This window comes from Amblyomma mixtum, chromosome 1 (genome assembly GCF_055824585.1).
Source record: "Amblyomma mixtum isolate Tamu chromosome 1, ASM5582458v1, whole genome shotgun sequence".
In the NCBI taxonomy this organism is placed as follows: domain Eukaryota; kingdom Metazoa; phylum Arthropoda; class Arachnida; order Ixodida; family Ixodidae; genus Amblyomma; species Amblyomma mixtum.
The window spans coordinates 25704056-25720501 of NC_143012.1; the positions used below are offsets into that span (position 1 = coordinate 25704056).

General features: G+C 46.5%; 1 protein-coding gene across 2 annotated transcripts in view; it reads right to left on the reverse strand.

The window, feature by feature from the left end:
• Positions 1-16446, reverse strand: part of LOC149365792 (mitogen-activated protein kinase kinase kinase 1-like) — an 89843-nt gene that overhangs the window by 10165 nt on the left and 63232 nt on the right. For both annotated transcript variants that reach the window (XM_089546245.1, XM_089546238.1), the window contains exons 5-18: positions 16181-16297; positions 14761-14921; positions 13283-13401; positions 12576-12672; positions 11619-11856; positions 11139-11282; positions 10561-10685; positions 7929-8020; positions 7173-7378; positions 5100-5333; positions 4313-4519; positions 3506-3866; positions 2227-2333; positions 474-810 (exon numbers count right to left, since the gene is read on the reverse strand). In XM_089546245.1, coding sequence (XP_089402371.1) covers positions 474-810; positions 2227-2333; positions 3506-3866; positions 4313-4519; positions 5100-5333; positions 7173-7378; positions 7929-8020; positions 10561-10685; positions 11139-11282; positions 11619-11856; positions 12576-12672; positions 13283-13401; positions 14761-14921; positions 16181-16297 — 2545 coding nt within the window. The remainder of the gene's footprint in view (positions 1-473; positions 811-2226; positions 2334-3505; positions 3867-4312; positions 4520-5099; positions 5334-7172; positions 7379-7928; positions 8021-10560; positions 10686-11138; positions 11283-11618; positions 11857-12575; positions 12673-13282; positions 13402-14760; positions 14922-16180; positions 16298-16446) is intronic.

The following is a 16446-nucleotide window of genomic DNA, read 5'->3' on the forward strand; positions in this document are numbered from 1 at the left end:
CAGACGATACAATGTTACGAGAGGCATGTAAAATTGCGATGTATTTGCTGCTTGTTCATTTTTCACCGTTCAAAATATTCGGCAGGCTTGTGTAAAAGTCGACGTGAACTCAATCAAGGAAAGCAGCGACCTTACTGCAGTTTTTCTATGCCACACGTAACATGGGCGTGCCTCCTACATCACACCCATCATCTCGCTGTTGAAACCAAAACTGAAACAGCTCGAGAGCAAACATTCTTCATGAACTATTTACCACTTGTTGGCACAATCCATGTGGCTGTCTATGCTTTCCAAAGAGCTGTGCATCATTCTAATGCGAGAAAACACAACTAAAATTTGGTGTCCCTAACGCTTTAAGTGCACAGTGGTGCACTGCAAGAGTCATAATGACGCTAAGCCAACCAGACCACCGAAGTGCAATTCTGAAAAATCAGGCGGGCAAGACCAAGTGGCCACAGGGAAGTGGTGCTCACCGGCCATCCACTCGAGAAAGACATTGTAGTGGTCCTGGTGCTTGGTGGCCCCCAGCAGGGGCAGCACGTGCGGGTGGTCGAGGCGCGCCATCATCTGTATCTCGTCCCAGACGCCACCCATGATCTCGGCGGTCTCCTTGTCGTCGTGGTGGCACGAGCGGCAGAAGGGCAGCTGCTTGACAGCCATCAGGGTGCCCGTGTTGCGGTCCACGGCCTGGTAGCACGAGCTGAACGCCCCGGATCCCAGCAGGGGGCCCCGCAGCCAGTGCTGGCCCTCCACGTAGCTCGTGCCGCAGCCCTTCCTGGCCTCCTCGCCAAACGAGATGGGCAGCCCCGGCTGAAGATAATTCCACCATTATTTTACAAATACGTCTCCTTTCTTTACACTCACATCTTAATTTTCTGACAACCATTCCAGCAGCAACGTTCTCGCTTTTCAGCAGTGACACAACGCAGAGCACAACTCTAACACATGTGGTTAATTCCCACGCCAGCAGATTTCACTCTCATTCCACTGCCCCAGGTGTTCTCAATCTTTTAGGGCGAAAGCCTTTCTTGGCTCATGAGTGGCGGGGAAGGAAGTTGTAGACGGAGGCTGTCCGCAAAAGTGTCTGCTCGAACTGTCAATCATAAGAAAAGAAAATCGGGGTCTAGGTGGGAATCAAACCCGGGCCCACCGGCGTACAAGATCGGGACGCTGCCACTCCGCTGCGACACTTGAACGTTTGAAGCTGAATAAAGGCGCGTCTAGAGAATGCACAGTTTTTAAAGATATCTTTGAGATATGCACTAAGGCCTACATGAGTAATTATGAGCATGTTAATTACAGATGTCGCAATCAAGCGCGTACCAAATTTCCTCTATTTCCGGTAAATTTCCTCCTTGTTTGGCGTGCAGTCGTAGCGCCTTCATGCGGCACCCACTGAAAACCTTCCTCGCAATGTACGGCGCTGACCCAGCTTCGGGAAACACCCAACGGCTTCTAAAAGGTGCTGAGCTTAGATTCCATTCCTTCTAGCTCGACATACAAGTAAAAGAAAGCATACAGACATAGCACCTTAAAGAATGTCCAAATTCAATAAATAAAGACTGAACAAACACTGCCTGTACAGTACGAGTGTGCAATGAACAATTAGTGTGATTAGACTCACAGTAAAAAGGTTAAAAGAAAAGCGGGTGCTGAGGCGTGGATAGCTTTAGGTGCTCGGGGAACCCCAAAAAGCACTCCAAGAAACCTAGGTGTTCTATGGAACTCAGCTTGTCGACACTTGCACTATCATTCTGCACCATCAATCCTTCCCCATGCCATTCTGTACTTGAAGATGTACCTCTTGAAACTGCAAGGTACATTAACATTAGCACTCTCCTGCGGCACTTCCTGCAACTTGGTCTTTTGTAACTGACAATGTCACAATGTCATCGTCACACACTCCCAATAACCATCCTGGCTAGTACTGGTCACATAGAGTCCTTAGTGCACAGCCAACAAGGTAAAGTATGTTCATGTTTCAGTTTTCTTATCTTCCACAAATGAAACTTTTTTATCATCTCTCCAAGTAAGCTCTTGGAATGGCGTAATCCTATTGAGCATGGTGCCTTCGTCCCAAGGAAGCTGAACTTGAAAACTGCGCCTATCTTGCGATTCCAGTCCACCGATTGTTGATTTCTTTGTTAAAAGTCATGGTGATAGCAAGCACCAGACAACCCAAAGTAGTTTCCTTGCAAACGGGAAAGAGCCAGGCGAGTAACTTACCACAGACTTGAAAATGATGAATTCGTTGTCCTGAGTGTCCTCGGAGCTTGACTTCTCCAGATGTGTTGCCTTGTTTCCATAGCCTTTAGTGGGCACTGTGGGCAGTCCTGCAGAGGAAAGAAAGCAAGGCATCAATCATACGCACTCGTCCTGAGTTAAAAAGTCATGGTGAAAGGCTAGCCCCATAATTGCTGCCTTCGAAGCTATTAAGTCAAGACACAGAGCTCCCGCACTGCTTAGTTTTGAACAAGAAACACCAAGTAAAATCCTTTGGTGCAGTCCACTGCTCTTCTACAAGGCTAAGTAGATGATAATACGAACAGCAGCTTCTTGAGTCTTATTCCATCTAGAAGGATAGATAGAAGGATAGCTCATGGAAGCCCCATACATTGTCTACACCAACGCAGGCACTACAAGGTCCGTCAAATCGTCGTGATAAAAGTGACCAAACATGTGCCAGAACCTATTGCCAGCGACACAAACTGTAAAAGTGCGACTGGAAGGACACTAGGAATGAAGGTGCAACTGAAAACTATTGTGTTAAATTTTAGAAAATGAAAACAAAATATTATTATCATGTGCATAAACAAATTCGATTCAGTTTTTCTTGGTCAAAAAAAAAAGGATGCATGAAATTTGCTTTTAGTATTAATATTGCAGCTTGTTTCTAGCGCGATATCTTGGTCTTGTACACCCGACAGCCCGCTAAGCGTAAGAACAGTGCCTGTATGAAACAACGTGCACGTGGAAACCTTTTTATGCGCGGGAAGGCATTGGGGAAGGTTTAATGTTACAGATGTACTGTCATGCTGCTTTTTTGTAAACCTCTGCGAACAATGTGGGTTGTCTGCGTCAAACATTTTCGGATTACGTTGCACTGACTGTGGTTCAGCTTGTGACAGCAAGGCGAAGGCGTTGAGCGCAAACTGACAACTGTGACTAAAGACAAGGCCAACAAAGATGGAGGCAGAAAAATGCTGAGGGTTTCCCCAGATTACGCAAGGTTCTCGTGTAGTCTGATATTTCTACCGTGCACACTACATTCCCTCGCCGATACTGCCGTCTTCGATTCGCATTCGGAAATTTCCATATTCGCACATCCCTAGAAATTCATTCATTCAGAATCTGTTCTCGAACGAACATGGTTTTTCTTTACAAAGGGACGACATCTTAGTACACTGTGAAATTACAAAACTGCTTAGCTAAGTTTTGCTTCTATATAATTCTATGGACGCTAAGCCTACTTTTCAGCCCCAAGTCTTACCCCATGCCTGCTCACCTTGATTGTTGACTACCCCCTTCTTGGATGAGGCCCGAACTGCTGGCAGAGCGGCGATCTCTCGGCTGAAGGACACGGGTGAGGTGACTGCGCTGCCGGGTGTGGTCTGTGCTGAAGACTGGCCCTGGCCCAGGGACGTCAGTGAACAGGTGAGCCGGCGGAGAGGAAGGAAGTTGGGCCTGCCTCGCAGAGGAGGTTGAGGTGGCACTGGGGATGACGTCTCTGTTGCCGTGGCAACAACCTTGTTCTCCGACGAAGAGGCCGCTGATGACCAGGATGAACGGCCCGACGAGTGCTGGCTGTTGGCAAGCTTCTGCTCTGTTGCAGGCGCCGCACACTTTCCCTTCGGCAAGGACTTTTTCTGCACATGAGTTGCAATCGAACGGGCCATGAGATTTCGCCTGAAGGTGGTTCAGGTGGTTCAAGATAATCAGTCACAAACACACAGTACCTATCAGAGCTTATAGTGCAGCATGAAGAACTTAAGACTTTACTGATGTTTCAAGATAAGCAAGTCTGAGTCAACAACAGTTTACTGTAATTTGCTGCAGCAGTTCTCCCAGGCTCAAGTTATTCCAATACCAGTTTTGGTAGAAATGAGCAAAACTAGTCATTGCACTTAGAGAAAACTTCAAAAAAATTCGCATATTCATACCATGGTTCCAAATATATTATCAGTTTTGAAACCGATAAAAAAAACTTGCATTCTATTTGTGGGTACGTGGTATGCACAAAAGATGCTTCGATATGGTCATAACAGCAGCAGTGATGTAGTAATGACATTCCGCTGCTGGCCTGGACACACACCTGGCTCGACGTCTGTGTGTCCGTGGGGACCAGCTGGCCAAACAAGGCAGGATCGATGGTGGGCGGTGGCAGCTGGAAGGCAGCGGCCGAACGTGACGGGCTGTGGGTCGGCTGCGTTGGCCTCTGCCCTTCGGAGCCATCATCTTCGTCCTTCCCAGCCCAGCTCCTCTTGTTGTGGAGCAGCTGCTCACGGACAAGGTGCTCTTCCTGCAATTTTGCCACCATTGAGCCATGACGAATCTGCCGTGGGGCAACACCTGAAGACAGCACAATGTCAAGTATACGAGGCGCTAATGGTCTGAATGTCTTTTGGATATCTTTCCCTTCAATTAAAATAAGCTTACTAACATCACTAAAGCAAAACAGCGAGGGATGTAGCAACAGCCTCAGGCACCCTAAAAGACCCGTGGAGCTCCATGACCCTTTTCACAGTTGTAAAGCCAGCTTAAGGGGTAAATGCAAAACATGAAATTTTGTTTTGTTTTTTTTTGAAATTGAAAATTTATTTCTCCACACACATTACAGTGGAAAAAGGGGACACTGGGCAAAAAGCTGCATAATGCAGCTTGAAGTAGCACCCAGTGCCCCATGAATACAATGACAGCAGTGTGTTTCACGAACATCAGGCTTAAGTTGAGCTGAATATCCCCATCAAAACAAACAAAGAAAAAGGACAACAACAGTGTAACCCTGACCGCGTACACAACAGAGATGTGTTGCTGCTCTGCTTCCAGTATGGATGAACTCAGCCTGGCTCAAGACATGCCGAGGTGACGAGTGGACGCACCTGCTGCCTCTCGACGGAGGGGGACCGGGTGGCGCAGAGCAGCAGGCGGCTCCCACGAGCCTCCTTCAGTGCTGCACCCACACGGCGCACCAGCTGGGGACGCTGGGGCCCCTGCAGGGCAGCCACCCCGTCCCAGATGCGGGCCACCGAGGTGGGGCAGCGGCCGCACAGGCGGGCCAGCCCCACCAGCAGGTCCCGCCCCTGGCGAACCACCGTCACATGGCTGTGCCCCACCTGCACACAGACCAGAGAAGAACAGTGAACAGGGGGTCTTGGGATCCTGTCCTCATGATAGTATTGCCATGCACAGATGCTTGACAAAGACGGCAATGACTGCTACTGCGCTCAACACCCCTTACTCTGGCATATTTAGAAAAGAATGAACAATATTATGCTACAAGACATGGAGAATGTTGGAAAATCGTTGCACCCCGTTTGAACTCTGGCATGGAACGCCTATGTTATTCTTTACCATCACTGTTAAACCATTATCTGTCTACTAACTTTGATTTATTTATTTGCTCCACTGCTAAGCTTCGCTCTATGTTTACTGAGGATCAATAACTGATTTTACTTATCCTGGGATTTCATTTTTCGGACCACTCTGTTTTGCTTCTGTTCTGCACTGATCAAGTGTTTTCATTTTCTTTTGTATGACTGTGTGAATTGATTGCTGTTGACCAAACGCTGCTCATTAAGTGGGGCGACGGACTCGTCAAGCCGCCTATTGACGGCTTTTTTCTGTCGTCCTCCATCTGTGTACTGCACATGGTGGAAATAAAGTCTTCTTCTTCTTTTTCTTTAATGCTAGACGCTCAGTTGACATTGTGCCTTTTGCACTCATTGTAAATATTTATAAATATATTCTCCTTTATAGTGTCGCACTGCAGTGGTGACACAACGCCAACATACGTGACTCCCACACTGACAACCATTACCGCTCTGCCCTTCCTCCTACTGGTCCTTTCATAAGGTGTCCCACACTTAGCGCCCTCCTGTGTTTGTCCTCACAAATACAAGGTGCACAAAACCCACCCATGGCACTGCCCACAACTAAATCTGTTGTAGCATACAACTTCATCCCCACACACTCATAACAACTTTACAAAATTTTTATCTTTTCACTGTAACTGGAAGACAAATGCAAGACCAAGACCACAAGCTTTGCCCTTTTTCCCCTCGAGCCACAAACCAGACTGAATCGGCACATTTCAATTCAATTCAAGTTTATTTGCATCTATACATGTACAGATGACGGGAGTGCAGACAAAAAGCCAAATGGATTTGGCTTGACGGGGTCTGTACCCCCTACAGAAATTTCACTATGCACAATAAAGAGAACGCAAAGATACAATAATGGATAAACGAAAAAAAAAAGTATTAGTGAACATTCTATAACATTCTATGCTATAACAGAAATACATACGGCCAAAAAAATCAATGATAGAATGCTGAAAGGATTTAAAAAGCAGAAAGCATAAAATTATACAAATAAAATAGCTTTGAAATTCACAAACATAAATAATAAGTCACTAACAAGCAAAGAAAATTGGTTAGACATTCATGGCGTCAGTGTATACTACAGCAAAGCAAACAAAACAAAAAAACGAATCCACAATGAGCCCATAAAAGGAGAGCTACGTTGTTATTAAGTTCCTAATGAGTTTAACAAAGATGGCAGTGTGTGGCGTAACATTTGTTGACCGTAGTTAGTGCGCGTTTTAGGAACGTACCATGTTTCTCTGTGACGTGTGTTGTAAATGTTTGAACTCATTGTCAATAGAGATAAATGCTCGAAGAATAAGTGACACTAAAATGTAACACAGGCTGGCCAAGATTGATGGAGTACCACCTTCTCATAATGAAGAGGCTACTGGGCTATGAGGGCTAATGGAGCCCGTATAGAATTGAAAACAGAAAAAATGATGCAGAAAATGCGACCACAGGCCATCATCGTATTCCTGTACCAGGCACAGTTATATAACTCCGAATTTCCTGTTCCGGACTCGGACTAAGAGGACAGAACAAAGTAAAGCACTCAGTGACAGGGGGATGGGAAGGTGGTAGACGCACCGCGCGCACGGCCAGGTCAATGGCAACAAGTGACTCCGCGTTGATGGTGCCCGTAATGGCGATGGGCGAGGTCAGCAGGCGCGGGAACTCCTCGACCAGCCGACCCAGCACCAGCACCTGGCTGAGCAGCCCTTGCCACGACGGGGTCAGCTTGCCTTCCGACAGCACCACGTCCAGCAGGAAGTCGGCTCCCAAGCCGTCCGGAGCTGGAGGTGACAAAGAGTACCCGGGCGTTAAAATATGCCTTCTCGAAGAGAGACTGCTCAAAGACAAGGTGGTGCGAAGTGGCTGAGGACATTATTTATGAGCAAAGTTTGAGTTCCTCTCTTTCTGGTCACAAAGTTTCAGTTTGCTACGCAAAAAAGCAGCAAAGAAAGCGATAAAAATGTAAGACAGAACATCAACTGGTCCGACTTATGCATTATGCACCTTTAAAGCCAATGTTGCTCTAAAGGTGACAAAATATGAACCGACAAAGGTAGCACACAAATAGGCACCTTATTGGCCAGGCACTATGAGCTATGAAAGTTTACTCTAACTTCCCACTGAGCAAGCCACAGGTGAACACAACGCGCAATGCCTGCAGTAACTGCAGTCCCCGGAGGGAATTCTTGAGGGGATAAATGAAACATAAACATGACAAATATGCCAGAAAAGAAACCGTAACAGTAGAGAACTATAAAAACTGCACATAAATAATACACAAGTTAAAGTGTTGGCAAAGATCGGGAATGGATCACAGGAAGCTGTCCTCACCAGGGTGCTGTGTGAGACTGCCCACGGACAGTGCGCCCATCTGGCCTCGTGCGAGTTCCGCGAGGGTTGCCAGACTCAGCTGACGGCTCCTCCTGGAAACACACAATGTCACTTCGAGAAAGAACAAGACAGACGGAGAGAGAGGAAAGAAGAAAAGCGCATTACAACCACATTTATCACTCAATTGTGGGTAAAGGAAAAATCAGACACGATGTCATAGGCTTTTCTTAGAAAGTGGCTGAGAACCAAAGATAACGCTGACTTTTAAGTCAGTCGCTAGCGTTCTTTAAATGAATAGTGTTGAAAATAATATACATCAAGATCTCCTTTGGCTAGATAAGCAATTAATTCTCACACCTTTGTGACACAAGCTGTGGTAAAGTGGGAAAGGTTAGTTTGCTCAGTTGGCAACAAAGCTTATGTCATGCATCACAATTACAAGCTAGTCTCAAATAGCCAATGCTACTGAAAAAAAAAAAGAAACTTAAGAGGGGGCGAGGCGATAATAAAAAAGAAATGGCACTGATGTGCGATCAAACAATGTAGCCGAACAGACTTAAAAGGCTGCAGAAAACATGTTCGCTGCTGCACACAACACTGAAATTTTTTTTCCTTAATATTCACGACAAGTGGCCCAATCTCTGTTCTAGCAAGCCCGGTCTAATGCAATCAGATCTACTGCTGCTCCCAAGCCTCTGCTTCGTGCAACAAAATAATGCGTCAATTAGAACAACTGTTTCAATGGCATCATCATAAACCCATTCTGAAGATAAATTCACATAGCACAACTCTTGTTCTGTTCATCTCAAGCAAAGCTGCAAAAAGATAGTTCAACCAAAGTTTATATTCTTATTTTTGATGCTGATATATAAGATCATAGTTTGCACAAGATGCTTGCATCTAATGCCAGATCTCACTCAGTACGCAACGAGTGCATGGGATGTCTATTTATGTAAATGCATCTATTTATTTTAATACCTTCAGTCCTTGTAGGCAAAAGGACAGGACAGGGAAAAGGCACAAAATTATAACCACCAGATAAACAAATTGCTTCAAGGCCCCACGAGGAAGACTTCTTTGGTATGTTCCACAAAAATTTGGGTGCTCTGCCAATAATTTACAACTGCTCATCAACAAGTGCAAAAGTGATGATGCTATTCTTTTGTGCCCAACTTATGCCCAACTTTTGTGGGACTTTTGTGCCCAAGCAACACTGCAGGTTTAGAGGCAAGCTGCAGTGGAGAGCTACAGGTTTGCATTTGGCCATGTGGGGCTCGTTAAAAAGCACCAATGTTATTTAAGTACAGTGGAACCTCGATTATACGACGTTCAGGGGACCGCGCGAAACCGTTGTATAATCCGGGTGTCGTATAATCGAAAATCAAGCGTGATATTTTTTAACGTCTGAACTTCATCGTCATCTTTTTTTTTTTTTCGGAACACAAATGCAGCACATTTTGCCAGCAGAGGGCTAGTCTTCAACAAACAAGATAAAATGGCCGTTGAGGCTGCCGTGAGCAGCGGGGCAGCGGCTCGCGCGGTTTTCTTGATAGGTGGAAAGATTAAGGCGCACCGGTTATCGACTGGCTAAAGTGTGCCTACCGTATTTACTCGATTCTAAGCACCCCCTTTTTTTCACGATCGCGATGCCCAAAGTGAGAAGGGGTGCTTAGATTCGAAAAAATCTAAACTGACCCCCCCCCTACTGGGCCCCTCTTTTCGCGGCGAAATCTCAATGAAACGGGCGCGAGAAAAAACATTCTATTTAGGAAACATTCAAAAGAAAAATAACTGCAGACAGTTCTGTGCCGCCATCTGTCTTGTAGTGTTGGAACGCAGCAACACAAAAAGCACCGTGGACGCCGCTGTCCTTGCTTCGGCGAGCGAGCGCGGCCTCGCCCGCTTATCTGTTTTTTCAGCAGCGCCCCCTCCGGCGGACGCATTTGTTGCTGCGCCGGGCGTCTTATCTTTTCTCTTTATCTTTCCTCTGATCTTTTAACTCTCCTCTATCTGCACTTGGCAGTGGTGGTGGCTGGGCTCGAGCCAGTAGGCAGGCCCGTGCAATTTCCTTTTCATCCTTCTCTCAGTCACAACAACAACAACGCGCAGGCCGCGCCTCCTCGGGACTCCGACTGCACAGGCTCAACGAAAAAGAGAGCAAGTGCACTTGGCGGCCTCGGCAACGCTCTCTTCCACGCAAAAAAGGGGGTGCTTAGATTCGCATGCAAAGTTTTTTTTCGGAAATTTTTTTCCGAAAATAGAAGGGGGTGCTTAGATTCGGGGGGTGCTTAGAATCGCGAAAATACGGTACATCCCGGCCTGCGTTTGCTGACGACCTTTTTTGACGGACGGTACGAGCCAGACGTCGTACGAAGCGGGGTCCTTCTAAAATTTGCGTCGTATAACCGAGGTTTTTAATGCATTGTCTCTATGGGGGTTTTGCCGGGACCGCACAAATTCGTCGTAAAATGCGGGTCATCACATGACCGGGGGACGTATAATCGAGGTTCCACTGTACACAGGCACTTCTTCATTTCAGACTTCATGGAGTTTCGGCCACTACGTCGACGAATCGAGCCTGTGTCCTTGTGCTCAGTCGCAAAAAAAGTGAAGAAGCAAAGGAGGTGCTCACTTGTTTCCGCCATGGACACACTTGATGAGCACTGCACGCACGATGTTCCGCACCCGGTTCTGAAGAGTGTGCAAGTCCTCCAGGATTGCACAGGGGCTGTGCACGAGCATGGACTTGAAGCAGCGCTGTTGCGGGAGAAAGAACCGCGTCACATTCCATTTCTTTATACTGACCACTAAGCCACTTCCAAGGTACACTGACATACACTGAGTGTACTGCATATATGCAGCTGAATCTGCATATATGAAGTAAGAAAACTCTCAAGTAAGAAAACATAGCTCTGAAAAAAGGCAGGTAAAAAAAAACATGTGGCCCTGTAATTTTCTAAACTGAGTGCACATAGGACATGAACTTGAGAAGGAGAGAAGACACATGAGCAACTTCATATAACTTGTGTGCCTCCTGTCCTGCTCATGTCCACCGTCTTGTACTCCACCATGTCCACCATCACGTCATGTCCACATCACCATCACATTATCCACCATCCTACCAGCTTCCCCACCTTCATCACCCGTCCACCATCATGTCCCACCAACCTGCCTGAACTGCCATCTCAATGAATGCGGGGCTCCACTCACCAGAGCAGTGACGTAGACGCGATACACTGGGTCAGCAATGGCCAGCGCAATCACTCGGCAACAGGCGGCTTGCACCGCTTCCACACCGCCCCATGGCTCAAGGCACATGGGCTTGGAAGCAGCCAACCGGAGGGCATGCGTCACCTGGGGAAACAATTTGTACCCCATGAATCAACTTGTCCACCTGCCTGTGCTTAAGGGACCACCAGGGACAACTCCATGCAACTTTTGCCCTTTGTCAAAATCGATTCAGTGGCTCTTTACGTCTCTGCTGATCTTTGTCTGGCAGCTGAAGACGCATTTGTGGGCAAGAAAATTTTAAAATTTTCTAGCTATTCAATCGAAACTCATGCCATCAAAACTGGAAAAAGAATAAAAAAATCAACTTGCTCTCAAGAGCAAGGTGCCGACTACTAACAGCCCACTCCTAAGACGAGCTGCAAGCTGCAAACGTGTAAAAAAAGAAAAAGTGCGCCCTACCTGAGCCTCAACTTCCACGACTGCAGCCTCTCGCTCGGACCAGACGTTCGACATGAGGCACTGGGCCACCTCCGAGCCAAAGAACTGCACCACCAGAGGGGGCGCTGTTGATGCCGAGCAGGACGGGGTCCCCACAGGCCGGGGAAGCGGGCTCACGTCCGAAGCACGCCGCAGAAGGCAGTGCAGTGGACACGGCGGCAAGGGGACTTCGTCGTCTTCTTCTGGCTGCACTGCCTTCCTGTAAGGTACACATAGGAGACAACTGCATTAGACAACTGCAACGCAATTGCGATGAAGACAAATTCAAAAAAGCACCAACTACTGCCTTGTTACAGTCAATAAGTGAAGTACTAAGTGAATTAAGTACCATTTGTTGAGATGCCCATAGAGGTGCCACTATCAGGTGCCCATATCACGTGCCCATATCAGGTGCCCATATCAGGTGCCCATATCAGGTGCCCATATCAGGTGCCCAGAACCTCTCAATGTGAATTAAAATCTCAGTCACAAGTGCTTTTGTGATTTGCATTTGTTGAAATGCATCCACTGCAGCTGAAATGAATCTATGACTGTATGCTCAGAACATCACAGCCACTGAGCTATCAAGGGGGGTGGCTGCTGTAATTGCCGCCACTGGCTGGACAGGCAGGTGTTTTAATGGCAACACGAGACCAAAGAACAAAGAGTTAAAACCTTAATGAAATGAATCAAAGTTAGCAACAGGAGGTTCATATTCATGGTTATCCAGGGCTAACATCGACAAAACAATCTTGGGTTTGTAAGCAAATCACACATACAGTTGCTCACACAGCTAAGTGTATGAGCTGATTAAGGCATAGCAAGCTGGCTTTATCCTTCACTTTTTTTTTTTTTCATTTTCTTTCTACTGACTGCACACACTTCTGCTGAGCAGATTTTTCTGTATTATGCAGAGACCAAACAATCGCAAGGCCTTACTTAGCAAGTGGTGGGGAAGGCGACTGGTCATCCTGCCAGCGGCATCGACACAGGGGGCAGACCACAGGCTCTCCACTGCGGCTGCACTGCTGAACCCCTGCAGTTGTAAAGGAGAAAAAAAAAAGAAAAAGAAGCCAAGCCTCAGGTGTCTGTACTTGCACAGTTGCATGCTCTTTTAGTCTTCCCTTGCACACAAATGTCACTTACCCGAAATGTAAAAGCAAAAATCAGTAGGTGCAGTTCAAAAAAGGTTATTCGCACCCTGCAACTAATAATGACGTCCGTGCAGAGAAGAACTGCGCTGGGGTCTTAAGACACTGGCTGCCATAGCTCCACAATCTAGAACATTTCCTTTCTGAGCCAAACTTTCTTAATAAAATAATAAGAAATAGAAGAACCAGATATGAGGACCATACCAAGCAGATTAAAATCAATACATGTCCAGTGGTGAACACAAACTCAGGGTGGCAGCAAACTTAGAAATTGACCTAAATGGCATTTGGTGCTTGTGTTGCTTAGCCTGAGGAATCGGTGTCAACGTCTCCAAAATGATGCTAAAAGTTCAGTCTCAACGTGCTTGAATTAATGGTCCCCCAAGTTTCCTAACTTAATTGAAGCTGAAATGAAATTAATGGCTAGAATATCATCCCGGTTAGACATCTGATGTCCATAAGCATTGACAGAGCGATGGGCTGCATTGCACTCACATATCGAGGTGCAGTGGTGGTGCAGTTGGTTGCCACAGCCCTTGTCGCAGGTGACCAGAGATTCCCCTTCAAACATCTCCAGCAAGCAGATGGGGCACGTGCAGGTATCATCACCTCCCCTGCAAGTCCCCGCAACGACAAGTGCCCTCCTCAGAATGCGCATGGGAAATCCACATTAGATGATGATGATCAATTCACACGCTGCAGGCCTACACAGTAGAACCCCGCAGTTTTTCACAGGACTACGGAAAAAAAAAAAATGTACTGGACGGGAAAAGTCCCAGTGGGCACTGAAACTCCCTTGGACGTCCTGCGAATGTTCAGGATGTCTGCAGGACATCCATGGGAAGTTCAGAGCCCATCGGGGTAATAGCTGTGAAAAGCGTAAAAAAAAAAATGCACTTTTTTCCTTCTTTTTTTCCCTAGTAAGAACAGCATGCTTCTCTGGCATACGCAAGGCTTTGTGGTTCTTGCAATTATTCGCAGCATGCACAGAACATCCTAGACGCACTTTGATGGTCCTTCCTCTGCTCAAGCAGCTGTCGGTGGCAGCACCAAAAAGGGAGGCCGTGCAAAGCAGGCAATGTTTGGGCATGCGCGTGCGCTTTTGCTCCATTTCTGTGGCAGCTGCTTCAGTTGCTGTAGGCTGTCAAAATGCCAGCATGCAGTAAAACACTATTGTGAGGCGATAATCGTGACATAACATGCGGGAATTATGCCACAGTTTCAATGTAACAGCTGAGCCTATATTGCATGGGTTTTTATGGAAGCATGGATGGGGCTGCCCCATGAGAGGTGGGAAAACGCAGTACTCTGGAATGTAACAGCGGGGTTCTAATATAGTGGTAATGTGCATTTGGGTATCACTTCAGGAATCAACTGACTCAATAAGGGATCAGCAAACAACCAAAGGCACAAGTCAAGACAATGTTCGGTAATGTTTGTAACAGCTTTTACACTCCGTTTCATATATGGCTTACAACGCTGCCAAAGCTAACGCGCCTCTTTGTACTGGCCATGTCCACGCCTGAAAAATAGCACCTCTGGAAGCTGAAACTTCCAGAGGTGCTAGCAACACGCTCTGGTGTAATATGGCAGGCAAGCATCTTCGCTCTGACTCCATCAACGCCAAAAAAGTCGTTCAACGTCAGCGAAAATTATAATCAGAGGGGTCGATAACTGAACACCCAACTGTGTTCTCCGTAGTTTGTAATGCCAAGCATGTTGGTTTCCACAGCTCCATGTTTTCGTCACGACCTTCACCGAGGCTTCGAGAAGTACAAGCAATATGCGGTGGAGTGATATGCTTTTGCGGCCACGCTACATACATAGCATCCACAGCATTGCCTGCCAAGTGTGAAATGGAGTATAATCTGTAAGTGTGAAATGGAGGCACGGCGCTTTCTACCTACAGTAACTGAAAAACTGTGAGGCTGCCCATTTCACGTTTGGAAAGCTATCAGAGGTGGCCAACTTACACATCGCCACTGCTACTTGTGCTTGACGCCTTTTCACCAGTGTTGGAGTCCTCCAGATCCTTGGCGGGGTCGTCGGGTGACTTGTCTTCGGCCAGGGAGCTCTCCGACTGCTGAGAGGACCTCCGTCGAGACGCAGAGAAATCACGCAGAAGCTCATCCACCTGAGGCACAGTAAGCGGAGCGTTCAGTTCGTTGCTGGAGCTATTCCCGTAAAACAAAGCATGCAAGCTGGGGGGCGGGATTTTTTACCGCAGCTTAAAGAAAAAAATTCAGGGGGGCATTTTGTTGACCTAAAGTGCGCTGAGGTGAAAGCCTTAAGTGCAGTGTTGCTGCTTGTGTCACTGATGTGTTGTTAAGATGTTAAGGTTCACCTCTAAGAGTGAAACGCTACAGCGTCTTGCAACGCTGCCAGGGAGTCCATAAAACGCCATTGCCCATTCGGCTCTACGCCTTGCTTGTCGGTAAATTGGTTTTCGAGGAAAGGAAATACCTTGCCGTAAGGGAAGGGAGGAAGATGAGAGTGAAGGAAGACACCATATTCACAAAGACGCGTCTTTGTTCATTCCAAACCAGAGAGCTGGCATGGGGGAGTGGGTAGCATGCTCGTCTCGCACTCGGACCAATTTTCTACTCGGATTTATTTATTTATCTGGTCTGACTAAAAAGGTTAATTAGGCTAACTGGTTAAGTAAGCAATTAAGTAAACTCAGTCGCATTTACTTGGAGCGTCACTATATGATCCCTTCAATTGGTTGCATGGTTACTAGCCAAAGTACAATTGGCACCGTTTGAAATTCGCACACTGTGACGTCACGACCATTTCGACCAGTTGAAAAGCGTGACATTTCTGTCGACAACTCCTGCTTACAACGATGAGGCATTAAAGGCCTTAATAACACAGACGACACTGCATTCATAATATATCCTTTTTTTTTACTGCATGCTTTTTGCGCAATACATCGTATTAAAAAAAAGCTAATGAAAAAATATTAAAAATGCAGGAAAAAAATGAACGAGTAGAATTCAAAAAATGAACAGCACTACATAATTTGCCATCTCTGTAACATGCTAGTTTCAGTGTCAGTCTATATCTCCACATCTGTGTGTCAAAGAGCAATGCTGCAGTCTTCATTTGTGAAGAAGAAAAAAAAATTACAATGAAAAATACGAAGCTACATAAGGCTACACAAGTAAGCTAAACTAGGCTAGTCGGAGCAAATGCATCTCAGAAAAATGTAACGCGAAAAACGAGACATAGAAAAGGTGAAGACAGGACACGAGCGCTCGTGTTCTGTCTTCGCCTTTTCTGTGTCTCGTTTTTCGCGCCAAGTTTTTCTAAGATGCATAAGGCTACTTATTCCTGTCCAAACTAATGAGAACCACGCGGATAAGTTTCAGGCACCGCAACATGTGGTTATACCTCAAACTCCTTCAGGGTCTTGCTGAACAGCCGGGCATCAGTGTCGGTCAGGCGCAGAACTCTGAGCATCACAAACATCAAGTGCACGCAATGCGGGCCCTTGCTACAGCTGCAAGTCTGAAAGAACAAGGGGGAAGGGAGAGGAGAAAATAAAGGGAGGTTATGAGGCTTATTGCTGAACTTCATTCAAGACATACATTCATCGATTGATGCTGGCATTCAAGTAGACTCCATATTTCTTGATTTTTCTAAAGCTTTTGACAGAG